Here is a 27,860-nt window from a genome sequence, read left to right as displayed (position 1 = left end):
GCGTGACCATCCGCACAGCGGGACGCAATAAGGGAAGCTACTCGCTGTCCATAAGGACGGTAACTCGTTGGCAACGTGCAGAAGCCTGTTCGGCGAGGTGTTTATACTGTGTGCGGGAGTTTGTGTGGTCATACTGCATCATCACCGACCACATCGGTAAACAGCGATAGCCAGATATGAAACATGGAAGATTCTGGACAAAGCAAAAGAGACGACAGCGTCCTGAATTTGGCGAGAGAAATTGCGCACACTCGTGAACGTCGGATGCCGGCCGTTTTGTTAAAACTCCGAGGTAATTGTCTTCATTAGAATAAAAGAAAAACAAATGATTAAGACGAGGAGCAAGAGGCAAATAGTTTCTTATGACAATAAAATCTATTGACACATTTTCTTATCAAAACCGTTTCAGTATGTAGGAATTCAAAATGTCTAGAAATGTTATAATGCCGATCTACGAGATGATGTGACCCCATATTATTCTCTCTAGCGCGCAAACACACACGGCGGTAAGTTTAATACTCAGCATTGTGAATGAATAGCCATCATTTATAGTCACACTCCATTCTTTTCTTATAGTTGACAACTGATTGTAACTTTTTGGTAAATAATAACACTGACTTATAGAAGCATTGCAAATCGTTCATTTTAGTGACATCTGATGACATTTGTCCTTTGCACTAGATGTTTTGGAAAAAGCGCCACCAGGAACACCAGAAGGCAAACTTCTGCGGAATGAGGCATGGGAATATAATCTTGTTCATATGCTAATCATCATCATTCATCAAGATTTCAGCATCTTGCCTGGAGAGTGGCGCACTGCTGCTGCTCTTGCCAGAACCCTAAGGTGTGTCACCGAAATTGCTGTTTTATGCATGAAAATGCTGCTATGTACACTAGACGTTTTGATTTGTTGCTCTTAAAGGCATCTGAACATTCCACTCATCTTCTAAGGGCACTCCACTGGTTATTATTATGGATATGTATTGTCTTTTAAGATTCTGTACCATGATTACAACAGCTCCAGAATTCTTGCAGAAGGCTTTGCCCATGCATAGGCCAGTGTATTGTTTCTGCTCAGCCTTGTAGCCCTGATATTGTGTCTCAACTCCAGGACATGCAAACAAAAAGCATTTGAGGACCAGGACATTCCAGAATACAGTACATTCCAGAATACAGTGCATGTGCTATGGAATCTTCCACCTTTTGAGCAGAAGCATGTTGTGTCCATTTTTCAGCTGAACTGTCACTTTACACACTCTCTTTCCCATTTCTGCCCCCTTTTCTATTGTAATTTTGGTTGTTCATCCATTCTCTTCTTTCTGCAATGAGCATATTCATGAACGAAATCTGACTATATCATCATTTACAAGTTCTTTTATTTTGGGGGTGCTTGGTAGGTTTTTTCCTGTATCTTCTTTAATTTCTTTATCATGCATGCTGTAGACAACTATAAGGACATTTTCATTTATGCAGATACAATAAGCAAAGATTTAAAAAGTACATTTAACAAATGACTATTCGATGAGTCATATGCTTACAAATCAGTCAGTCGTACTTTGCCACTAGACGAAAAAAAAGTTGTATAATTATTTTCGATCATATATATGATCATGGTAATATATGGACAGGCATGCTGTCTGTGGACTGGACCTTGTGGGAAAAGATCGACAAGAACTACAGGCTGAACAGTTACCAAAGGCTATGGTACACATGTTGCTGTTGGCCAAACATATTCAGCAGCAGCTAGTTGACATCTGTAACCAACAGGTGTGACCATGTCTTCTTTTAACTTGCCTTAAACTTTACATTATTAGCAGAATTACAGAATTAATAATACTTATAAGAAATAATTAATACCTTTATAGATATCAGACAGCTACTTTTCTCCAGCCCCCAGTACATTTGGAAAAATTCATTTCCCCCATTTTGATGGTCTTTGTGGAGTTAAAAATAGTTATATATGTGTACATTTGCTGAAAGATAATTGATTGTGCTTGTAGGTATGCATTGCCATTACCTCTTGGCTGAATTTGTGAAATATAAAGAGTTCAAAATTTAATTGGGGTGGAATGGAAATACAGGCAAATGTAAAGAAGCAGGATGTAACATGTAAATGTGCACTGACCACGTGACTTCAGATATACTGTACAGATGACTGCATACATGAGTGCTTTTAAAAGCATAACTCCCTGATTGTCTGTGAATTGTTTATCAACCAGGACACAGCAAAGCAGCAAGGAGACCTAATTTTACACATGAAGGACACTTTAGAAGCCCTGGTGGACATTGTCAGAACCTACTTTTTCCTCTGCCCTGAAGGTTTGTTGTATTCTTCATCTTCATTTTAGCACACAAAAAAATTTTCAAATTCATAATCCAATAGATCTTCAGATCTTGCTTTACATTATACCTGACCACTTTTATTCACACCATTTTTACCTGTTAATGGTATTATGCACATGTTGCTAAATACATCATCTTCTAATTATTTTAGTGCTGTTAGTGCCTGTCACCAATACAGTGAAGGTTTGCTGCCCAGAGTTCATTTCTCGTCTCGGGCACGCTGTTCTTTCTCTGCACGTGGCATCTGTTTACAGGGCTGGCTGCTTGCCGTAATATAGCCTCAGTTGCTGGCACAGCGTAAAACAACAACCCCCCCCCCTCTCTAATTATTTTAGATGGTTTATCACTGTTTAAAAGCCAGTTTTCCAGCACAGGTACTGCATATGTCCCCAAAGCCACTATGGTTTTATACAATGTTTATCTTATTTGTTTTGTACTTGTTATATTAATAATTTAGTGCAATAATCTGTAAAGAGGATCCTAAAAGTCTCATCAGTCTCTGTGATGTAAGTACTTTCATATGTCAGCAGTTCCCATCTCATAAATACTGCAGTACTTTCTCCCTTTGAAATTGTACTGTTTGTGGTATACATAGGTGCTAAAGTTAGTCCTTATATCTGAGAACAGAGTTTACTTGTCTAGTGACCTGATACTTTTTTTTAATCATATGCAATATAGTGATGCAGTCGCCATGGTTGCTACAGCTGCTGGTTTGTGATGAGCCTCGTAGTGTCAACTTAGTGATGAATGCCATGGAGAAGGTGCTGAAGATTGATAGGTGGGTAGGAGCATCTGTGTTTTTAAGTTATGATTGATTAAAATATATTTATAATATTTAGAGAAGTTTTTATTCATTTTTGATCTGGCATTTGAAGTTAGAAGAAGAAGGGAAACAACATCAGCATCATGATTGGTGGTGGTGGTGGTGGTGGTTCCAGCAGAAGAGGGTGAGGATGATGGTGATGACACAGCAGGAGCAGCAACAGTAATTACTATGATAATTGTGTAAACTCTTTTCCTTTAATTATCTTCTATTTTGTCTCAATAGGTCACTAGTTTTTGCGTCTGTAGTTTTTAGTATGTGTTGGCAGTGTTTGTTTTATACTGCTATGATGTGACAGACTAGTTGCAATCTGTCATTCTACCTTTGTTTTGTTTTTGTTTTTACTCAATTACAGTGCAGAAAAACAGTTTTGCTTTATGAAAGTGAACCTTTTCTGAGTTTTCCCTCATTAATTTGCAATTTTTTATAGATAAAAATCTTGCTTTTCTGGTGCTGATTTACAGGCAGGTGTTATCAAAAATCAAAGAGGCATGTTTGCAAGATTTGGTGGATGAGCTTATCTACAAGTTGTCTGTCAATAAGGACATTTCAATTGCTGCGTTAGTATTATCTTTTTCTTCAACTCTTTTCCCGATTCTTTGATATTCTCCTTGCTATTGTTCTTGATGAGGAGAAAAGTAGAAGTATTTGGACAGGGATGTGTAAAGGAATTGTGATTAGATAAAAGAACATTATTGCTAAAAAATGGCTGAATAGATTTCAAAGAAACAAAGTAAAATGGTGTCTTAAGGGTTAATCCAGATTTTAAAGGTGTATATCTTGTGGCATTTTATAGATGTGTATCTTGTGATATTTTCAGTGGTGCTACTAGATGTCTCTTGCAATTCTGTGATCATCATAAACCTTTGGTGGAGACTCTGTTTTCGAGATACAAGTAAGAACTCACGTTTCAATGCATTTTTCTGTCAAATTTTCTTGGCATTTATTTTTTTATTTGCTCTGTGTGTGTGGAAGCATACAGCCATAGGGCTACTTTAGATTCTTACAATCATTTTCTCAGGGTTTTGTTCCATTTGCAACTGCAGGGGTCTGCGGCCTTTGTTACGGAGGTGGGAAGGGTGGGGCTTTGAACGTGACCTCAAGCAACTTTTCACTCTTTTAGACACCGGATCAGCTCTGAAGGCCCAGACACAAGTAAGGAAATAGATTTGAGATGTTCAGGTCCTTAAAATATTAATACTTTAACTTTTATTTATTGTTTATTTTTTATGATAAATTAGTGTTTGTCCCCATTTCATATATTTTCAAATTGCCAGTCTGCTGCTAAGATCTTGCAGTTCTTTGTCGGTGCCTGCTAGCAGACCTATGTTGTCTGCAAAGCATAGGCTATAAATCAGCCTTTCATCGATGGAAGTGTACTTGGTGGTCATGAAAGGTTTTACGCATGATGTTATCCAAGAAGAATTTGAACAGCACATGTAATAGAGAGCACCCTTGACCTAAACTACTGTTGTGTAAAAGCAAGCTCCTATTTAGTACTGTGCTTATTGAGCTTTGATGATTACGATCAACATCAGCAGAGTGGACACTGCACAGCATCCAGCACAGCTCATTAGTACATTTACTTCTGAAAAGCAGATTAGTAATCTTTTGAGTACTGATGTTGAGCTTTACCAGAACACAAGCATAATTGTATTAACAGGTTTAATTTTTTTTTTTTTTTTTTTTAAATCAGGTAATACTTGTTCATCAATGTTAATATGTTATTTATATATATATATTAACCACACATAATATTTCACTTAATGTTAAGATTGACATTATGTAATCCATTTTGATTTTTGTTTCCAGTTTTCCAAAGATCTTTGGTAAGTTTGACAGAGAATCAAGTTTGTAGATTTTTTTCTTAAATTCTTTTAAATGTCTTTAGAATCAATTTGATTTTTGTATCTTTACAGATGAAGAATGATGCAGCAACGTATATACAAGCCAAGTGGAAAGGTTATATTACAAGGCAAAAACTTAAGAAAGCCAATCAAGCTTTTGCCAAGTTTCAGAGATCTTATCGGTAATAATGGATGATTGATCAGAGAGAATAAGTAGCATTTTTGCTTTGTAATCTTTTTTTTTTCTTTCAATGAAGCAATTTTCCCCATGCAGGAATTCTGATGCTGCAGTACACACATAAAACAATAGCATCTAATAACTAACATATAGGTTAATATTTATGTTTTTGAAAAAAAATTTGTTTTCTGTCTGATACCCAATAGGAACTTGCCATTTGGTTTGACAATGACATATGCATCATATTTATGGCTGTGTGACAAAACAGAATAAGGAAAGCAGTAGAAGAACATGAGATGATCACTACTAAGGTGCAGACAGAGTTACAACGCCGCATGCTGAGTCAGCGCCAGAACCTGATGAGGCAGTTCAAGGAGAAGCAGCTTCATGCTCTTGAAATTCTTCCTGCAGGTTTTTTACTTTTTTTTCTGGGCAGTTTTTTTCTTCTGACTTACATTTTAGGCATTTGCTTAGTATTATCCATTTGAATTAAGTTTTTTTCAACTAATGAGGGAAGTGAGTCAAATCTTGTTCATGTATAATTCTGTTGTTCATTTTCCAAGTTGACATTTCTCTATGTTTCACTAATTCACAAATTATTGTCACTTTCATATTTGCTGAAGTGTAAACATTTAAATAAACTTCAGCAAATAAGTGCATTCATTTTACATGTATAGTCTTTGAATTATACAGATCAGATAGAGAAATATCTGATGAAGGAGAAGTCAAAGGCAGCTTTGAAAATCCAGACTCTGTGGCGAGGCCACCGTGAACGCAGCCAGCTGCTCATCAGGCAACAGGTGGCACAACAAGTGCATGCTGCTATCAAAATCCAAAGAGCTGTGAGTTATGGTTCAGCTGTGTACATATTTCCAGTGTTGTGATAGGCAGATACTGCAACTGTAATTTACAGTTCAAATTGTTTACAAGAAATATCTACAGTACTATGCCCAACGAAAATTTTAGTCCCAGTGTGTAGTTCCCTAATAAGACATAGACTTCAAATGAATGGAAGCAACATGTGTGCACACAAACACATGCATTATTTCATATGTATGTGTGGATCATTTTACTTTTGACATTATCCCTATTTTTAATTCTTTGATCTCGCCCAGTGCACAGAGGCACATAAATATTAATGTAGATACCTTTTTGTTAACTGTTAAAGTAATTTTTTTTAATGATTTGTGGGCTACAGGTGAGGCGATGGTTGGAAAAACTGGAACAGCAGCAGAAGAGGCAAGGAGTGCCAGTTCATTTCAAGCCAGCAGGACTCACAGAGGAGCGGAGAGTGTATCTGCAGGAACTGATTACCAGGCGTCAGCAGGAGATGCCAGTAAGAGACAAGTTGTTTTTTTAAAAGGCCAAGGAACAGGTGCAGCACTTTGTTCTTTGATTGCTAGATGTTAGTGAAAAGTTCTTTTCTAAAGCAACCCCTCAAACTCCTTTAAGTGCTAATGCTATGTGGTGAGCTCTAATTGGCTCTTATTTCTAAAAAAAAATGACATTATTTAAGGCATACAAGATACTACCCCAAAAATGTTTGCAGTAAACAATGTTCCCACCCCTCCCTTTGAGTGCCCAGGGAGGTCAGAAATACAGAAGTGTACATCATTGTCAGCCAAACTCCTTTTGGAGTGATTAATTTTCATGTCTTTGAAGACTGCTCGTAAGACCAGGGAGGAGCTAGAGGAAATGCACAAGAGATCAAGTGAAATGCTGGGCCAGCATTACTCTCGTGTTGGTTATTTCCGAAAAAAGCAGTACAACTGGGAGAATCTTCTTGCTAGACTTGACACTGATTCAGAACTTTTGCTTTGTAAGTAATTGCAACTTCTCTTTTGGGATGATCCCCATTTTTCTTTTTGTCTGTAATGGATTAATGTTTTTCAAAGCACTTTCTATACACATGACGCCTGCTTTCTACACCATATTGCTGACGTGAGGTCCTTTGTAGTACAACAGCCTTTCATTTCCATTGGGATGGTACATAACCTTATGTAGCTACTTCATTTGATGTAAATGGTGTTTAAAGTTTCTCATAGTATTCTGCTGCAAATTTTCATTCCACTTTCCCAGATTACCAACCAAGCTTTTAAAATATAACGGCTGGAATATTTCATAAATCTTACTAAAGCCAGAATAAGCTTTACAAATTAACGAACTGGTTAACTTTATTCATAACTTTCCGCGTTTTCCAGTGGCACCTCCACTCAAGGATGTTACACAAAAAGATGTAGAGATGTTCTCCAGTAGGTCGTTGCCAGTAGCAACCAAAGCCAAGGCACAACATAATGTCAGTCTTCAGCGACTTCAGCGTCCATGGTGGCGTCAACTTTGGGATGAGGAAGAAGAGATGGATGATGCTCTGCAGGAACAACTAGAAGCCGAAATGAACTTTTTCTTTTGATTTATTCCCCTTCTGTTCTTCTTTTTTTTAACTGCCTTTCAACTCAATTAGGAAATCAGGTTGTAAATGTGGTGGTGGTGACCCCTCTTGATTGAGTTAATGATTATTTTGTTCTCCGTCCATTATTATTAGATGGTTCTCCTATATGTTTAACATGCTTACAGTACTATATTATATGTAGTATTTTGAAAAAAAACCAGCTGTTAGTACGAGTGACATTTTTAATGTCCTAGGTTTAGGATGAGGAGTTCTTGTCATAAGTTTTTTTTTATTCAGGACCAGCAACTACCAATGCCTAAGGCAATAAGTCTGTGTAGAAGTTACTACCTCTACAAATTTGTAGTAGGCATGCATACTTTGATCATGTGTACGTTGACATGGATATAGAAGCATGTTGCATATAAAAATTGTCAGCAAACTGAATTCAGTTTGATTATATCTGTTGTATTAAGTAACATTAGTGATAAAAATACAAGCTCCAAAAGATTTAAGGGGCATTCCTTTTCATTCATTGCATTTGATGCAGACAATTCAAAGATACTTTACATCTTAAAACTATGCACACATTAACAAAACACCTGTGGTGGTAACAGCACAGAACAGGGCAGCCACAAAGTCCTGTAACCCTATCTGAAAGCAGCAGTCAAATATTAAAATAACATTTTTAGCTTTGCTGCATCTCCAATGACATTAAAATTAAAGTTCTTGATCACCAACACAAAAATAAAACATCTGTTTTGATTGTGTGGTTATTACAATAATACAAGGGTAATACAAAGACATTTTGGCTACCCTGAGCTGCATACAACCCAAATAACAGTAACATTGTGGTATCAGCTATTTCTGTCATGACAAGCACATTTCGTTGCCCAAAACAGCAGTTCCAAAATGGATGTGCAATTAACAAACAAGTGTGTACACCCACTTTGACAAGTTTCAGACTGTGAGGAGTTTTAAAAAAACATAGAACCAACATTTGATGAAGAAGTAAAAAGTTGTGCACTATATCATGGTATACTTTCTGAGGAAGCAATCAGTGGTGTACTAAAGTGAACCGGTATTGCCGTTAAATTTTCAGGTTGACCTACGGGTCTATATGCAAAACGTTTAGGAGGAAATGTACGCTTTTGCCAGACGCCACTGTGGACTTCTTGAAGAGGGATTTCAGAATGCTGAATTCTTTGCAATCCTGCAGGCTCCATAACACAGCAGTTGGCATAATCATTATCTTCAGAGTCTTCTCCACCACTGCTGGTGTTGCAGTCATCCCCGTCATTTATGTCATCGTCGTCATCATAAATGTCACTGCTGCCTTCTCTGTGGGACAGGCAGTGGCATTGTTTCAAACAGCAAGTGCAGCAGAACTGCTTTAGAGGAGAGAAAAGCCACTGGAAGAATTTATCCATAGGCTCAAGAGAGCGTAGCCACAGCGGCAGCCAGTTCCACGAGCGCAGTGTAACAGGAAGGGAATAACGGAATCGACTCTTTTGCAGTATGCTAATCACTGCCACTGTCAACACAACAACACTCAGCAGAACCAGCACAGATATAAAGACCACATCGCCAGCAAATGACAGAGCTAGGAGGCAGCTAGGAAAGACAAGGAACATAATTATGAGGTAGAAAACTGCAAACCATCTGTAGCAAGCTGTTGTGCGCCCCAAGAAGCGAGCAGCTTGTAAAGGAATGTGCCGCATGCAAGGAACAGGATAAAACAAGATGATTCCAGTTATGTTAAAGAAAAGATGGCACAAGGCTAGCTGCAAGGACAGATGCATGGTAGAAGCTGAGGAAGCCAAAGCAGCCAAGATCCCTGTGGCCGTGGTTCCTATGTTCGAACCTAAAGTCAGTGGGTACATTCGGTCAAGCTTCAGATAGCCAACACCCACCAGAGGAGTTAATGCAGATGTAAATACTGAAGAGCTTTGTACCAGAACAGTCATACCTGCTCCCACCAAAAGTGCAACATAACCTGTCAGACACGAAAACGGGGAAGGAAAGTCTGCATTGATGACATGTTTGGTCATACGTGCCACATGGCCGCCTAACAAAGAATGCAACAGTTTCACCATAATATACAAACAGACAGACAGTAGACATACTGAGCCCAGGAACAGGGTAATGCCTGATGCTGTGTCACTCCAACCTAGCCAGTTGAAGAGGGAATGACCTGAAAGGGTAAAAACTGCTTTTGAAATTTGATATTGGTACACTCATGTATAAGTACTTAAAAATAAAATGATCAACAAATAATTTTTCAGCAGGAAACTTGAAGATAAGCTCATCCATTTTGCACAAGGACAAGGACATTCAATTATTCTTTTAAAGCCTGTATCTTGAGTCGGAACCAGAAACAATAATCCTACAACTATTTATGGATTCTTACAAGATTAAAGAAAAGTTCCCACTTACAACTCTCTAATGGGACCTTGGTGACAAGTGACTGGTTGAGTTGTGTGACATTTCCATCTTTTCCTGTTAGGTTCACCTCGTTCACTGTCTCTCTGATGGCATATTTGCAAATCATCTGCAACATTGTTTTAGACACATTTCACTTATCTTTTACATAAAAATTGTGAAATATAAATTAAAATAAGACAGCATATGTCAACAGACTGTTTTCTGATTACATTGTACAAGACCTGTTTCCAAATACATTTAAGAATCCTGCAGCTTATGTATTCATAAAATAGTCAAACAGACCTTGAGAAGTGGAGCATCTGAATTGTTCTTTCCTTCTGCTATATCCATGATGACTTTCTCATCTACCTACAACAGATACAAGAAAACAACTAATAATAATGTTGATTTATATAGTGTTTACTCCACCATCAAAGGCAGGCTCGAAGTGCTTTCAAAAAAATTTAAATGGACGTAAAAATGAAGGGAGTTAGCTTTAAAGCAAAGAGCTCATTGGTGTATCATTACTGTAATTATCTTTACATATTTTCACTTCATCAGGTTTTTTTCCCCTTGAAGTAAAGAAGAAAATTACATGTCAACTTCAAAGACAAATTTAAAATATTCAAATTAAAATCATCAGCATTACTTTCACTCTGTCTTCACATTTACAGCTGTATATTATCGTCATCCCATGTTCTTAATTCATTGAGATATTATGGGAGTATAATTTTTAATGTATATCAGATACAGCAATGCATGTGTTCTATCATGAAACAATAATTTTACTCCAACATCTTCTCTCCATTTCTGACAACAGTCATTTGTTTCTAAAAATATTCGTAATTTTTTTTTCTAACCAGCTAATGTTTATGCATGATTATTAATGGGGGAAAAAAGATATATATGCTTCTGCAACCCACTCCTAATGCTGTAGCAAGACTTTAAATCCATATGTAAATTAACTTTGAGAAAGCTTACCATGATAATACGCTGTGTCAGAGGTTTGGTGAGTTCTTTAAGCAGGTCATGGTTCTCTGTGTGCATGTTCTCTACATCTAGGGATTTCACCAGCCATGATGTTAAGTGGAACAGGTAGCCTGAAAGTCAAAACCATACGTAATAAATACATAAAATCTGTGCTTTTACTAAATAATCTTGAAGCATTTAACCTCTAAAAGAATGAGAAGAGCATGCAAGAGAAACTGTGTGCATGCACATGTGTCTCATGCATGGAGGCTGGCATAAGCAAGAGTGCTTGTATGTGTCTATATAATGATTGAGTTAATGCACTACAATTTTATTCTGCACTAAAAATGGCCTATCCTTGAAAAAAAAAATCCATTTTGAAAGAAAACAGCCTCTTGACCCCTAAAATGAAAACAGTTTATTTTTAATTTTCAAATAGCTACCCAAAGGTTACAGAAAGAATCAAATGAAAAGCATACCCACAAAGTATTCTAGTGGTAGCAGAACAAGCACAGTCAGCCAGTTAAAGACATCATGGACAGTAGCACCACTGAAAGCTCGGCGGAACTCTCTGGGATCCATGGCATGAGCAAGGGACACAAGCGTGTTGGTGACAGTGGTCCCAATGTTGGCCCCCATGACAATAGGTATTGCTGGTCTCACATCAATAACTGGACATAAAAACATCAGGTAATTCTACCAGTCTAAAAATAAAGGAATAAAAGACAAAAATAAGAAGAGCGGGGATTTATTTTTTTAAAAAAGGAAAATGAAGTAGTGATTTACATCCAACAAGCTTTCTTTTGATCTGGATGAACACAACTATTTGAAAGACTTAAACTTGATCACGACATGCTGAAACGCCAGTTCAATAGAGCCTGGGCATTTGCTGTGGAACAACAGCTATTTTGATATTGTTCTACTCGAGATCTATTGGGAACTGCTGTAGTCAAAAGTTACATCCCTTAAAATGATGTTATGATAAATGCGTGCATTTCTGCAAATCTACTAAGGCAGAAATAAATAAAAACATACAATTATATACATATTTTTTTTTAATTTAATTTTGTGTGTCTGTGTAAGAGAGATAGGGAGAGAATGTGTGTGTAAATGTATGTTAGCAAGTAAATGTGTGCAAATGTGCAGATATGTGCATGCACATGCTGATAAATATATATTCGGGACATTTTCAGCTCCATCCAAGCCAAATAACATTTACTGAACAACCCATGCGGAAGGAGAATATCATACATACTGCCTGAGGATGTCATAGTGATGACGATGGAAGTGGATGTTGAAGAACTCTGCAAGATGACTGTAGCCAAAACCCCAATCATGAGGCCTGTGATGGGATTCTGCAGAAGCTCATTCTCCTGGAACACATTCCCTGTACAGAGATGGAACTCTTAACAATTCCTTCACTTTACAAAAATACACTTTCTCTACAAAAAACTGTGATTCTGTACATGTTATTTATCTCAGAATTGAAGATGTGGCATTCATGTAATGGGACAGACTTAAGCTTTGGTACCACTGGTAAGATGGTTAAGACTATGGGGAACAATAAATCTATAATGGTTATAAATAAAAACTAGCTATTACAGTACTCTGGTAGTGATTATGACAGATGCGGATGGTTTCTACTACCATTTATAATAAAAGATACACTAACATCTTTAAAGAAAGCAGCACTTGGACATGCATGCCTAGTTCATATATGTGTGTGTGCATGTACATGTCCGGACACATGCAGATTATATGCCTTTAACAGCATTAGTAAATTATCTTTATTTTACAGTAATATTGATGCACATAAACTATGAATTCAGAAAAAGAGAAACATTCTGCAGCATTTTTACAACCTAAAGAGTAGAAATCAAACTGGTCTAGAAACTGTAAAAGAATAATCACCTGCTGTCTTTCCACCCAGCAGACGGAAAGCACTACTGAGTAAATCCAAGCTGCAAATGAACATGTACAGCAGACTTAAGACGCCAGTCACCTTCAGCACACCAAGGGCAGCTCCCTGTAGACTGCACCTCTTATGTTGCCCTGTGAATATATATTAACCTTAGCTTGTAAAAGAAATACAGTGGAAATACTTTAAGTGGGGATGACAACTATTCAGTCTAGAAGTCGTAAAGAGAGTACATTTGAGATGTCTGGCTTTTTGTTCCTCAAAAGCAGCAAGAATTTTGTAAGAATCTATGTGCGCAGTAACATTCACTTGGTGTTTAATTCTTTAATTGTTTATTTGACTTATTGTGCATTGTTCCCCAACTGATCAAGCGAAATTTTTTTAGAGGAAGGTGAAGGCAGCAGAATTTAAAACTTTCTGTTCATTTTTAAATTAGCAGTTATCATGAACTGCAATTTTCATTCCCTTCCCACCTACCCACCCACCTCCCACCCCCCAGCATTCCTTATCATTGACTGGCTGATGCCTTAATTGTTTAAAATAAAGCAAAAGAGTGAAATTAAATTTCTGTTAATCTTCCACATTCAGAAACAGAGTGTGAAAAGCTATTCAGATTTTTAAAAAAAATAATTATGCCCATTACACTTACCTATGTAAAAATTGTGTATTTACTGGTCATTTTAAAAAAACATTTCAAAAATCTTAATATACTAGTTGACAATTTAAACTGTTAACAGGTTATACATTTTCTGGTATACAGTGTGACTGGACAAGGCTCAAGACAATATAGAAGACACTGATTAAAAGAAATACTTTAAAAAACTTTAGAAAGATACAATACATAAAGTGTTACAATTAAATGACTGACATTAAAACACTGTTGTCCTTCCTTCTGCACCAATCCGTTACTGGCCCCATTTTTTCTTTGTCTCGAAAAGTAAATGATCACAAAGTGAATAATCGCGAAAGGTAACTAAATTTTGATAAAGATTTATAATTACTTTTACTTTTGACTATATTTGGTACTTTATCGCCTTCCTCCTCATTTATAGGTTTTAATCTTATGATGTGATCATGTGATGAAAAACATAATGGTGTCAAAGTAGTGTTTACTAGCATAACCGTTCCCTTTCTTCTCCTTCCTGGCCCACATCCATAACTGGCAAGTTTTACACGAATGCAAGCAAGCGGTGCAAAGGTCAGCCGGTACGCACCCTTATCACCGCCGCCGCTATTGCTGGAACGGGTTGCACGTGCCTCGGGTACCTCTGGCTGGATGTTCACAGTCTGAGGTAAGCCTGCAGAAAATGATTCATCTGATATTCTGGAGGTAAACGTTACCTCATGAGGCAGCAACCTGCCGTTGCTAGATTCGGCCATTGCGGTGTTGCTGAGGCTTGCAGTTGCCAAGGAAAGGTCGGACCGTGATCCTGACATGGGAAAAAATGGATAACAACCTATGGAATAAAAGAAAAGAAAGATGGAGAGAAGAAGAGAAAGAAATTTAGCACTAAATAGTTATGGCCTGTGATAGATGAACTGCGTGATCGTATCACCAAAATATAAAAACTTTAAAAAAAAAAACACACTCACATTCTCTGTTACAATGAATACATTCTTTCCCCTGCCATAGTCCGTGCTGCTGTCAGCCGCAATGCTGTCCTGGAAGTAAAGTTAAAATATTGACGGCAAGCCACTCCAGTTCACTAATGGCTTAACTGTGTACTTGAAATCCCTTGCCACATAAGCGATTGTTGCTGCTGTTGCCGCTGGTATTTCTTGTTGATTCGATGGTCAATACCGAATAATTAATCATTGGCATACTTTATCTGCAATGTTTCTGTTCAACTATGCCGCGAGTAAGATCTGGTAGAATCTTGGGGCAGTCTGACCTCATCTTCACCAGAAGTACTTCACACTCCAATAATCCGTGGTCAGATGATTGCTTCAATTTAAAATCTCGTGTATTTCATGCTTTTATATATACACACAGGTATATAGTCCACCATGCCATGAAGATAGCGCGCTTTACCACTACAGCTGGGCTGCCGTCATCGCTCGTCAACATAATCGGCGTCATTAATTTTGGACGAAAGCACTTTGACAATATTATGAACAATTGCACCTATAGATGCCTTGAATTCAGCCTTCGTCGTGCGGCAGTCCCCGGTCTTCAAGTCAAAGCCTGTAGAAGGACGGCGAAGGGGCACAAGCTTTGTCGTTTGACGACAGTTTGGATGGTTACCTGCACGATTCCAGCTCATGATCACTTATGAGCTGGCGTCAGCAATCGAGGACAAATCAAGACCACCCGCCTCTTCACTCGTGGTATCCATGTGAACAAAGGTAACCTCATCGCCGTCTGCTTTCTGTAGTCGTTCACCGAATCTTTAAAATCTCGTTTTTTCTCATTCTTGTAAGAACGACTTTTACCTTGAGAGGATCGTAAATTTAATCTCACAAATCTAAGATTTTAATTTTTTTTAAATGTAGCAAATAAAATGTAAGCGCAACAAAGTCTCTCCGCTAGGACAGTCGGGGAAAATAGCATCTTTGCGCTTCAAGCGCTCCGTGTGTTTGCGTACTTCATCAATAATGTGCGGTGGCCAGGGTGCCAGTCATGGCTGTAACATTGGATCTATAGTTTGTCTTCCCATGAATAAGGAAATTTCAATCTCGCTAAAAGACAATATCAGAAACCTTCTTAAAATGTTTTTTAAAGATAATTTCGGAACGGACTAGGTTAAAATGTCGATGCACAAATTTATATATCATTATTTTTCACAGTTCCATTCCCGGGGTCCATTCCTTGTTTCAACATAATCCGCGGTGCCTAAGTGATGTTGGGACTGTAGCGATGTAGTTTCCAGCCTATTGTTCGAGTACAGCTGTGCAGCATTAGTATACTGTCTTCAAGTGGAAATATAAGAGTATTCAGAAATTATTCTGCTTACTTAATCAATCTTCAGTTACCAGAAACCTGTCCGTTATGCTGCCATATCTCCCTGTCTCGAATTCCACTTTATTGTTTCCACTCCCTCACCCCGTATAAACGCGCTCGTTTGAGAGGATTAATGGGGGAACATTTGGAATATTTCTCGTTTGAGATTATCTTCGGTACATTGATCTAGTAGTAGTTTGAACTTTCTTTCTTTTTTTTTTTTTTTTTTTCTTTTTTGTACTTTTTCCAAGGGGAAGCTTGTGTAAAAAGCACCTTGCTGAACTCAATTGTAAGGACGAGGGTGCGCCGGCCGTCAATGAACTGAAGGACATTAATATTGCAAAGATCTTTACAGCTACACGCTTCAGCCAGCATCAGCATTATTCGGTTGATTTTTCCATCCCTAGAAAGGCTAGAAGACCTGACGACAACTACAGCACATCAAGTGACATACATCAGGTGGAGATGGAAGGCTTGCCTAGAGTACAGGCATCCCATGAGTTTTTGTATGGCACTGGGAAATAGAAACTAAAATTGGTTAGGATTTACTAGACATACTTTGATAATTTTCCAGAAATTTTTTTTTTTATGTTATGCAGGTGAAACCGAAGGGAACAGTCAACAACCCTCCTTATGCAGTCGAATCTTTTAACATTTTACGTAATCCTAGATGTCCGCTTACAAATGGGCTTCACCCTGAAACGTTTTGCCCCTGTTCCTTCCCCGCCCCAAGCCAGATAAATAGAGGATCGCCTACATGTACAGCAGTACTAGCATGGAAGATCTAAGTAAAAATCACAAATTAAGAACTACTTAATATACCTTTCTAATGTATATTCCTACTGATGTCGCTATGGATGAAAGCGATGTAAGAATAAGTACTTTGGATTTCAAGCCAGTGAAATAGTAGAGAGATAGGAAGAAAGGACGGGAAGGCGGTGACATGACTATCTCCTAGCATGGAAACCACTTAAAACAAACTCGGTTTCTGCTGTGGGAACAATAATAGGCACAGACCTTGTACTGTGATCGTGCCATCGCGACAACTGCCATGCTTCGAGGTAGACAGAACTCTACGAGTCAGTAAGCCAGCCTCACACAGCCCCTTCTCATTGGTGTTGAAAGGACGAGTCTTTCATTCTGTAGTGAAGATGTGATCCAATTTCTATTGAAGCGAACTTTTTCTAATATGTTTGATGTTTCAGTCTACTTTTTCGAAATATATGGATTAGTTTTGCAGACAGCAGAACCATTAAAGGTCTTTGTTAAAGATCTACGTTACTGCAAGTTCTAACCCAGGACAATCATTTTCCCAAATCTGAGAATTTACCCAAAAAAAAAATAATAATAATAATAACTGCCATCAGGAAAGTATGCTTAGACTCTCAAAACGCTAAGTGGGAGGAGGGATGCCGCTGATACCATGTTACAAAAATTATCTGCGGAGATTCGTGACGTCACGCTGTCCAAGTTAACTTCTCTTCAGGACAGACATCTCACTCGGATGTGGTGAAATTTCTTGTAAACTTCTACTCTTGGAAAATATTTGTGAAGATAAAAATCAGACCAGTCGTCCATGTTGCCTCTACTTTTGAGGAATGTTTTAATTGTTAAAATGTGTAATTTGTAAAAAAAAAAAAAAAAAAAGGGCTGTGGATTCCACCTTTGTTTCTTTTGATCAGAAATAAACTTTTTTATTAATACCTCAAAATTATCTAAATTAAAAACCTGTTGAAAGATAAAAATCTGTTTCCAAGGTTCTTACCACCTTTGCCGAAGTCTTAAAATACAATTAAGCTCATCATTATGATTGAATAGGGTGTTATGTAACTTCCAGTACATCATGGACACTACTTTCATATTACAGCAGATCACCAGGCCACAGTCAGTAACATTCTTCCACAAATAATAAACACACACACACAATGGTATAGAAACTATTTTGAACATTTTATTTTGTGCATGCATTCGGACACACAATTATCTGGAGCAGGCATAGAATAACAGTTCACATTCTGCACAATATATCTTGAAAGAAAGCAACCACACAAATATTCAGTTCATGTACACTGAAGATATTGTTAAGCTTTTCAGTGTCATACATGACTATCATTCATCAACTAATAAACCATTTGTGGTGTGTCATGTAAAAGTTAAGAGCACCACCACTGTCAGTCAATACAAAGGATGGAATATGATCTTGAGATTCTACCCAAAATACTATCAGACTAAGTGCTGATAGATGATGTTCACTATCAGTTCATCTCGATGCAATTATTTTTTCTAACCACTTGACTGTTTTCACTCTCAATAAATAAAATGGGTCAATAATTATGTAACAACAATTTTTAAATTGATAGAAATGACATGCAGATCATTTCATAGAAACAAAATACACACCCTGTCAACTTGATGAAAAAAATGCTTTTGCCACAAAGTTATATGTACCCAACAGACCAAACTAATAAACTTTATTTTTAAAAAAAACCCAATGGATGATGGAAAGGTAAATAAGTTTTTAAAGTTACAGAATATGTTGCTACTCTACACTGCCAGTAACTTTTATAAGAGTCTGGATGAAGGATACACATAATGCACTCTAGCCATCACCCAAGGTAACATTTCCTTCACTGTTTGTGCAGTTTCTTTTTCGGGGTCAACATTTCAATTTTATTATCCAAACAATGGATACTAAAAAATAAGGCTTTTCAGATCTAGTACTTTGCATACTTCGTGCATCAAAGCTTAGGATGTGAAAAGACAGTAAAAACTCAGCTGTTGAAGATAGGGGTTAATAAATTATACATACAAAAATAGTTGCAAAGTAAACAAAATATACTTAGTAATCTGTCAATAACCTGATTTCCACCCCCCTCCTTTCTGTTCACATTCATGACAGAGCTTAATAAATGTATACATCAAAAGACTCTTGCACAAGAAATGCAGATGATATGGAAGAATTTTTTTAAAAAAACTGGTTCTGCTTGAATAACCAGCAGCAGATAATGCTGCATACTATTGCAGAGTCTTTGGAATGTTACAGCGAATCTGATACTGTTACAGCGGTAAATGTGATAGATGCACATCAAATGAATTGTGTACACACAAAAAAAAAGTAATCCAGATCTTCTGATCTTTACATTTGTTCAGCCAAACCAGCAAACAACTGCACTAATACACTAGGTACTTCATGAAGACAAAATGAGATTCTGAAGCAGAAAACTTCTCAACACAAAACACATTGAGCTTAACATATTACTTAACTGTCGTTGCTTAAGAACTACCTGTTACACAGAGTCATAGGTTACTGATTAAATTAATAATACCACTATTTGTTGATGAACCTTGCTATCTCTCACTGATGATACTGTGGACACAATGACACATTTTTTTCCCATTGATACCATCTGCCAAACAGAGCCAGGACTAAAATCGTGTCTATGCTTCTTCTGGAGACAGCAACACTAGAGTGAACTTAGGTGATCTAACACCATCATGATTACTTATGATAGGTCATTTTAATTTTGGCCTTAAGGACAGGAAAGAATTAAAAAATTTACTGCCACAACCCTGTTGTCTTTTTTGACTACATTTTTGTCATGGGAAAAACAGCATATATGTACGCCATATGATCTTTGCATTTTGTTAGAGAATGGAAGTGAAATGTACGAGCGACAAAATGTCTTTCAAAAGCAAAAAAAAAAGTCAACAAGACCTACCCACTGCTTTTATTAGTTTGTCACAAGTTCCTGTAACAGAGCAGTCCTTGGTATTCGGACAGAATGTTTTGCGCTGGCAATACTTCAATACTTTTTTCTATCTTTCTTTCCAACCATCCTAATATCTTCCATCTTGGGTGTTGAAAGTGATGGGGAAATTGATTCAGCAGTGATTTTCCACCTAAACATGTTTAAATACTAGATTGCTCCAGTGTCATACAATACTTTCTGGCGATGTTATGAGAGGTGTGCGCGAGTGGACTGGATTACCCATACCCTTATCAGGTTTCCCCACAGGCCTATAAATAGGTTCTTTTGGGGATAAAGTCCTCTTATTCCAGACACTACTGCTCTGTATTTCTCGAAGAGAAGAATCTGACTGTTGTCCCGTTTTTCTGAGGCAGCAGCACCCATATGATTCATCATCCTCTCCTTCATCACTGCTTGTGGTACTAGCATCATTGTCTTCATCATCACTGTCAATTTCTGATCTGGTTGCTCTGTGCGATAGACAGTGACATTTTCTCATGCAGCATGCACAGCAGATCCGCTCCAGAGGTGAGAAAAGCCAACGCAGCAACCTGTCCAGGGGTTCTAAGGAGCGCAGCCACAGGGGAAGCCATGACCACGTCTGGAGTTGGCGGGGGAGCTTTGATCGAAATCGGCTCTTCTGCAGCAGGTTCAGCACCACCACCACCAGTGACAATAATGCCAGCAGGACCAGCACAGTGATGAAGGTTATGTTCCCGGAAAAGGACAAGGCAAGGAAGCAGCCAGGCAGGACCAGGAACATCATTATCAAGTAGAAGGCAGCAAACCATCTGTACCGAGCTGTGGTGTGGCCCAGGAAACGTGCTGCTCTTAAAGGAATGCGCCTCATACAAGGAACAGGGTAAAACAGCAAAATTCCAGAGACGTTGAAGAAGAGGTGACATAAGGCTATCTGCAAAGCAAAGCGCATAGTGGAACCTGAGGATGCCAAAGCAGCCAGTATGCCAGTAGCTGTGGTGCCGATGTTTGAGCCGAGAGTTAGAGGGTACATTCGTTCTAGCTTCAGGCAGCCCACTCCCACGAGTGGGGTAAGGGCAGATGTGAAGACGGAGGAGCTCTGGACCAGTATTGTCATCCCTGCTCCCACCAAGAGAGCAACATAGCCTGTAAGACAAGAGAATGGGTAGGGGAAGTCAGCGTTGATGATGTGCTTTGCGGCGCGTGCGAGGTGTCCGCCCAGCATGGAGTGCAGCATCTTGACCATCAGATACAAGCAGATGGACAGCAGGAAGATGGAGATCAAGAAAAGGACGCTCCCTGAGACGCTATCACTCCAGTCCAGCAGAGCAAATAAAGACTGGCCTGCTCAAAGAAAAACAAAAAACCCAAAAAATCTAAAATTTAAAAAAAAAAAAAAAAGTGGGCTGTCATAGACATAAAATGTCTCAATAAGACTGACACATTTTACTTTAGTATGGTAACAATGTTGTGACAAAATAACACTTATCCCCACTGCTCCAAAAAATAAATAAATAAATAAATAAATTTATCCATTTTAATTGTTAGAAGCCTATCTTGATTCTTGATGCAAATTATGAAATCCACCATACAGCAAAGAAACATTTATAACTGTAAAATTCACTTGTAAAAACTGCCTGAAATTCATGAAGCACAGCTAATGGTGCACTCACAGTTTTCTAGCGGAAATTTTCTTGTGTGGTTACTGAATGTGACATTTCCACCATCCCCAGTCTCATTTTTTAATGTCTGTACCACTTCTGTACCATACTTGCAGACCACCTGAAACAGTATTACCATACTAACTATTCACCTTCTTTAGAGTAACAAACACTTAAATCCACTGAGCACTGTGGTACAACTTAGGCACTGCGCTTGGTGAACAACTATACTTATTTTTGAGGCCTTTGACCTGACTATTGTACTTATGTCTTTCTTAAGACTAGTAGCTGGTAAAGTTTATAGAGTCAAGAGTGACAAAAGGCTAAAGAGAGATAAAAGTCATGTCAAGCAGAAAACAAGATGACAGTCACTCTTAACATCAGCGAGTCACATCATCAGAAGTGGTCATCGTGCAGTTTGATAGTGTGGCCAGTGTTTATCAGGTATAGACTGTGATAGGCGATGGTCACAAATATACATTGATTCTACAACTGTTTTTGAGACCAGCATCTATTTTTATTGTTTGTGTTTTTCTTTTAAGTAAACTGCTTTGAGCCCTCCTTAAATGGTGGGGAAAAGCTTACATATAAATAAATACATTACTATTATACTACAGATAAAAATACAAACACTATCAAAATAGTTTAAAACAAAACTGGAATACACAAATTTTTATGTACAAAAACTCAAGCACACAACTCTAATAGGCAAAAGCTTTCTGTCTATTCTATGATTTAAAAAAAAAAAACTCTTTCCTAATCTGACAGCTGTACTGCACAGAAAATACAAATACTCAGTTTTTACCTTCAGAAGTCGAGCCTTTGCAGGGTCCATCTTTCCTTCTGCTATTTCTGTGATAATGTTTTCATCAACCTGTCATTTTACAAACAGTCTTAATTCACACTTTTCAACTCTTTTGCATTTAACTGAATCTTTAGTTTTTAAAACATAACCAGAACTAAATCTATGCAGCATGCAAAATGTTCTGCAACACTTAACTACAACACTAACTACAACATAATAACAATGGCAAGTGGACAACTATCATTTCTGCAATTAATATAAAAAAAGTCAATTAACACATAAATCAGGAAATAAGAGACTTATAACCCCCTACTAGTGATACCAATTCCCCACCCACCCTTCCCAAAACGTACTTTGTCTATATATTAAATCTAACAATAATGACACTTACAAATCTCTTGAAGTTACTTATTTTAAACTTCAACATGACTGTATTTTTGTTGCTTAATATTGCAATCACAACATAGTCTTAAAGGCAAAAAATAATCAAACCTAGAAACAAAGAAGCAAAATTAAACTTCATACCGTAACAATACGTTGTGTTAAAGGCTTCGTTAGTTTCTTTAGAAGATCCTGATTTTGTGTATGCAGGTTTTCTAAGTTCAAACTCTGCACTATCTGTGTAGTTAGATGGTAGAGGTAGCCTACAAATGAGAAACTCTATGAGGCATAAAGAAACCTTGCAATGTTGTACTGCCCAAAATACATGATACCATGTATTTGTTTTTTAACAGTAATGATTAAAACAATAAATTTGTATTTTGTGCAATTTAAATATCATATTGCTATTTGTGTGGGTTTTTAATTTTTCAGTTCAAAGCAGCATACTTTAATATAGATCAAACAGACATCATACTTATAAATTATAATTAAACTTTCATGCTTCAAATTTACAATGCCTGCATGTGTAATATATAATATCTTATTCCTATAACTATTATGCTCTTTAAATATCTGCACAAGGAAAAATAAAAAACAAACAAAAAACCTAAATGGTGGCTATGTACCAGCAAAATATTCCAGTGGAAGCAGAATCAACACAGTCAGCCAGTTAAAAACATCGTGCACGGTGGCACCACTGAAAGCACGACGGAACTCCTTTGGGTCCATAGAATGTGCTAGTGAAACCAAGGTGTTTGTGACAGTTGTGCCAATGTTTGCACCCATTATAATGGGTATAGCTGGCCTGACTTCGATGACTGAGAACAGAAAAAAGAAAATTATATAATAGATCATTTTTACAAACAGATGCACATGTAAAACAACAAATGGACAAATTGATCCATCATTGTTAATTTTTTTAATTGCACACAGGTTTGTCATTTATACAGAACACACTGAAAACAGCTTTACACATGCAAATTCTTCTTATACACTTACTGCCAGAAGAGACCATGGTAATGGCAATAGAAGTGGAGGTGGAAGAACTCTGCAAGATGACAGTAGCCAGGACTCCAATCATAAGCCCGGTGATGGGGTTATGGAACAACTCACTGTCATGAAACACGCTCCCTGTGTAAGACAGTAAACAATTTTTGTCATGACCTAATATCAGATACAGTCCAAATATAACTGCTGAGCTTAAAGTGCACTGCAGTCAGAACACTGCAGTCACCTGCATTTGTGGCCTACAAATGAAAATAAAAATGTCATAGCTGATCATTTAACTTGGGCTAAATAAACAGTATATGATTTAATATATATGTAGTAAATGAGTCAAAGCATTTTACCTTGTTGTAAGAGTCCATTCCCTGCGTTCTCTAGTACTCACACAATTACAATGACACAATACAATTTCATGGAGGATTATGCTAACTATATATCATTCTGATACTCTAAGGTAAATCAGGTTTTTTTCTCACCTGCAGTTTTTCCACCGAGCAAGCGGAAAGCACTGCTCAGGAGGTCCAGAGTGCAGATAAAGATGTAAAGGAGGCATATTACGCCAATCACTTTCATTACACTCAGGAAAGCACCCCGCAAACTGCAACACTCGTTGTTTTGTCCTGCTGACATATTTATAGTACAAGAAAAAAGTCAATAAATTTTGATCAGACCGGCCAGTGTAGCACAAGTTTACTGTAAGAATTATTAATTTGTTTAAGGTCAAAATACAAAACATACAGCATGTCTTAAATACTTCCAAGAAAAAAAGTACAATCAGTTTATACTTAACAATATTATGTTTGGCTATTACTGTGCCACTATGATTTAAAATAAAATACTAAGGACCTTTGCCTGATCCTAATATCTAATAAGCAGCACAAAATGTTTTAACATCAAGTTGAATAAAAAATGCACAAGTAATTTTATGACATTCATTCTGACTGTTTCAGCCAGATATGTTCAATGCAATATTCGTTCAGGTACCTTGTCGTATAGGTGGTAAGCAATTGTAAATAATTAAATGTTGGTAAAGACCCCTTCTAAAGAACTTAATATCTGGTGGAAATGGCAACAAAGTATAAACAATAACATTGCATGGCATGTTTGTGATGCCAGCTTGTTTAAATCTTAAAATAATAAGTTAAAAAATGTACATTATGTTAATATTTTCTTCATAAAACTGCGGTAGTTCATATAATGAAATTTTAATGTTCTGAGTCATATCAAGGGTTGCTATCAAAATCGTACTTGGTTCCATTTCATAATTACACCCCACCCCTACTACCAACGTACACAAAAGAAATCCCGCCCCTTGTGTTGCCAGGCTTTTGTATGTAATAAATGTCGCAGGGGGTCCCGCATTATGCCGTGCGAGCCTTGATCAACGGCGGCACGGTTCCAAAAGTTTTCCAGTTCTTGCTTAGCGACATTGCGCGCACGCCAGTTAAAACCGGTGCAAACCGACCCGCCGTGGTCACCACGTGCTAGTTTCATCATTGCTAACCACGTTGGTGTTGTTATCGATGTTGCTTCTCACCAAATGTTAGAACTGATCTGTTTTTATCGATTTTTACACAAATAGTTAACAGTTAACCCATTTCTAACCACACAGCAAAACAGTTACAATGGTAGGTAGTTTGCGTGTATGCCTGCGTGCAGCATTATGCTAATCACTGAACCATGTCTAGCGAGGTCTACGGAGGGCCTGGTAACGGCTGTTAGCATGTGGCTACACAAACTGAAGGTGGCGGCAGGCGGGTTATTAAAGGACGACAATCAAAGGCCTACACAGCTACGCACCATTATTACCGTCATCGTTGTCTGGATCGTCGCCACGTGCCACAATCGCCACTGCCTTATTCAACTCCTCAATTTGCACTTCTCGCTGAGTGAAAGCAGCGGGGTCCTCCCATATTCGGGAAGAAAAGCCTGAGTCATTAGGCTGGTGTCCGTTGCAAAAAGCCGTCGATGAGGTGTTGGGCGCTGGCAGTCTGTCAGCGGGCAAGAGAAAGCCGTAGCCATAGCCGTGACCCTGACAGGGAGAAATGGACGTCAAGCTAACATATACCCTTACCACAAGGTCACCCCAGATCAATGACCTGTGACCGATTTAACCAAAATGAAAAAAAAAAAGTCGAAAACATTAAAACTTACATTTTCGGACAGGCACTCTATTACACATCCTTCGTCATCCTGATCTTCCAACATCGCAACAGCGGTTGGGTCCGTCCTTCCATGAATGTCACGGTTTCGGGTTTGATCCAACCCGTTGTGGCCACGAGTTTCAGGGTGGTTATTATGGTCGGCTCCGTGGTCGTACATTCTTTGTCTCACTGCTCATGTCGGTCTGGCTGTTGGACGTCATTTTGAACAGTGAGAGGCGACGACAACACGCCAGCCCCGTTCTCCCGGCAAAATGCTAATCACCTGCGCAGAGACGTGCGCGAAAGCACGATCACTCATGACTCCCACACGCTGATTGGCTGGCTCGCTGGTCTCGGCGCGAGGGATCGAGATTCGCACGAGTGAAGCGTATTATTTATGTTCTCAATGGTCAGACACTAACGGAGAATACAAAATACGCTGCGGCAGTTTGTTTTAGATAGACCGTAGACGTGTAATGTCTTGTTTTGTTTCAGTCTGAAGCGAAGGAACAACTATGAAGAAATCTGACAAAAATATTGTGAGAGCTGGCGAGAGAAATGTCCGTGTATGGATGCATACATCATATATATATATAAGTGACGTATGCACGCATATTGTACGTATATTTGTGTGTTCGTGCGCTCGCGTACGTGTGTGGTGTGTGTCCTAATCTTGGAATAGATTCGGGATTGCATCCGAGTGGTTCAAATTGTAATATTAAACTATTTATTGTTATTTTTAACGGAACTGGTATCTGTAAGAAACCAGTAAGTAAATGACAATGGCAAATTTTTCTTGCACGTTTCTAAATTTTTTTAAAAATCATACAATCTTGATATTTACTATAATTTATGACTGGTGATGTTTTCGTAATTCAACATTCCAGTCTAAATAATATAAGTAGTCTATTATATTTCCTACGTGTACGACGTTTTGAAAACTATTGATCTTCCTGAAGCTACTGGTAAGAACCATGAAGTTGCTAGAACTATATATCCTTCCATCAGGAAATAATGACTAAAGATATGCGTGCGCTATAGTAATGGACTAATGGTACCCACATTTTTTCTTAGTCGTGAAACGTGTTTATTTGTTTGAGATTTTACATGCTCATCTAAATTTATTCAGTTTCTCCAGTACTAATTAACCCCTATTTCAGTCCAACCAACCACCGCCACCACAAAACCCCAAAGAAACACAAAAATGACAGCTGATGAAGGTCGTCAAAATATCCAATTACTGGATAAATCCGGTAAAATCCAGCTGCTGTAAAATGTGGGGTGTCAGCTTGAAGAGTGATGACAGCAGACAGGAATGCCTAAATAAGTTCAGTCAGCAGCTGCTGGTCGTTTAATTGTCTACCCAATCACACTGTTTATGCGGAGATGGCAGCGAGCCATCACCCCGTGGGATTAAATACAACAAATAAAACAGGAAGAGACACATATGCAAGGAATTTCATTATGTCACCGAAACACAATTTTGTCACAGATGAGTCACAAGTCTGTCGGACAGAAGTCGGTAAAAGGTGCTCGTGCGTGTGACATGTTCGTCTCGAGACAATATGGTGCGCGACGAGAATCAACGAGACACGAGCTACAGTGTGTAGTTTCTGTATTTTATCAGTGCTAACATTTGCGTTCTACTCTTCTGCTACTCTTTTCCCACTGATTTAGATTATATATATATACGTGAGCTGATCTCTTGTCTGCAATCCTGCCTACTGCTCATTCATTTTCTTCCCACTGTTGAGTTGATGCAACATTCATGACAGTCATCTATGTGCCAAAAATAGACAACTATGTTACTCCTTGTCAACTTTGTCGTCCTTGTCATTAGAACTTGCATTAATGCTCTGTCTTCTGTCGGGTCTGATGCGAAATGCACCCTTCGAATCGTTCAACACACACTGACAAACGTTTATGGTTAATCAAAGCGCGTGTGTGTGCAAAGATTCTGCTGCAACAGTACAGGTAAAGCACACAAGACCAGTAAGGGGAGCAGAGGCAAGCAGGCAGTGGTAGACCTCTTTGTCATGATGCCAGATAGGTTGCTGATGACGTGGTCTGTTTTCTGCGATTGCTAGGGAATAAGTGATCAAAGCGAAGCACCAGAAAGCGTAGGTGGCAAGCACCATGCTTCAGATTCCAAAGGTCTACGAGGAGTTCCAAATCTTACGCACGCTGCCAAAAGAAACTTCTGGAAATGATATCATTTGCTAGTGAGATTGAACGTTACACGGTTCTGTGTCTATCGCCTCCACAAGCATCACCAAAGTGTACAGTAATATTTAGATTCTCATCTCT

The 27,860-nt window shown here is 38.1% G+C and overlaps 3 protein-coding genes across 9 annotated transcripts; 1 reads left to right on the top strand and 2 right to left on the bottom strand.

Annotated features, from left to right (window-relative positions):
- The first annotated feature begins 41 nt into the window (after nucleotides 1–41).
- Nucleotides 42–8,024, top strand: LOC112558311 (IQ calmodulin-binding motif-containing protein 1-like). Its single transcript, XM_025228713.1, has 14 exons — nucleotides 42–292; nucleotides 682–844; nucleotides 1,629–1,767; nucleotides 2,220–2,319; nucleotides 3,022–3,121; nucleotides 3,631–3,726; nucleotides 3,987–4,061; nucleotides 4,213–4,321; nucleotides 5,086–5,195; nucleotides 5,460–5,602; nucleotides 5,885–6,033; nucleotides 6,390–6,527; nucleotides 6,854–7,010; nucleotides 7,393–8,024. Exons 1-14 carry the CDS (start codon nucleotides 184–186, stop codon nucleotides 7,599–7,601), a joined length of 1,797 nt encoding a protein of 598 aa, XP_025084498.1. The 5' UTR covers nucleotides 42–183; the 3' UTR covers nucleotides 7,602–8,024.
- LOC112558309 (sodium-dependent phosphate transport protein 2B-like) lies at nucleotides 7,809–15,327 on the bottom strand. 2 transcript variants are annotated; one of them, XM_025228710.1, is made up of 9 exons: nucleotides 14,482–15,327; nucleotides 14,103–14,318; nucleotides 12,882–13,022; nucleotides 12,226–12,357; nucleotides 11,450–11,641; nucleotides 10,983–11,101; nucleotides 10,305–10,370; nucleotides 10,014–10,128; nucleotides 7,809–9,771 (listed from the first exon to the last, which is right to left on the bottom strand). In XM_025228710.1, the coding sequence occupies exons 2-9, from the start codon at nucleotides 14,266–14,268 to the stop codon at nucleotides 8,609–8,611; spliced, it is 2,094 nt and encodes a 697-aa protein (XP_025084495.1). In that variant the 5' UTR covers nucleotides 14,269–14,318; nucleotides 14,482–15,327; the 3' UTR covers nucleotides 7,809–8,608. The 2 variants fall into 2 exon arrangements, with proteins under 2 accessions (XP_025084495.1, XP_025084496.1); XM_025228711.1 differs by lacking the exon at nucleotides 14,103–14,318 and having other exon boundaries at nucleotides 14,482–15,325.
- Nucleotides 15,328–17,758: 2,431 nt separating this feature from the next.
- Nucleotides 17,759–25,842, bottom strand: LOC112558308 (sodium-dependent phosphate transport protein 2B-like). Of its 6 annotated transcripts, none has more exons than XM_025228703.1 (9): nucleotides 25,564–25,842; nucleotides 25,210–25,441; nucleotides 23,886–24,032; nucleotides 23,404–23,535; nucleotides 23,031–23,222; nucleotides 22,549–22,667; nucleotides 22,024–22,092; nucleotides 21,231–21,339; nucleotides 17,759–20,901 (listed from the first exon to the last, which is right to left on the bottom strand). In XM_025228703.1, exons 1-9 carry the CDS (start codon nucleotides 25,729–25,731, stop codon nucleotides 19,763–19,765), a joined length of 2,307 nt encoding a protein of 768 aa, XP_025084488.1. In that variant the 5' UTR covers nucleotides 25,732–25,842; the 3' UTR covers nucleotides 17,759–19,762. The 6 variants fall into 6 exon arrangements, with proteins under 6 accessions (XP_025084488.1, XP_025084489.1, XP_025084490.1 ...); XM_025228704.1 differs by having other exon boundaries at nucleotides 23,886–24,029; XM_025228705.1 differs by having other exon boundaries at nucleotides 25,219–25,441.
- Nucleotides 25,843–27,860: the final 2,018 nt, after the last annotated feature.

This window comes from Pomacea canaliculata, linkage group LG2, assembly GCF_003073045.1.
Source record: "Pomacea canaliculata isolate SZHN2017 linkage group LG2, ASM307304v1, whole genome shotgun sequence".
Lineage (NCBI taxonomy): Eukaryota > Metazoa > Mollusca > Gastropoda > Architaenioglossa > Ampullariidae > Pomacea > Pomacea canaliculata.
Note: the sequence above shows the minus strand (reverse complement) of the source record. Positions and strands in the feature narration are given on the sequence as shown.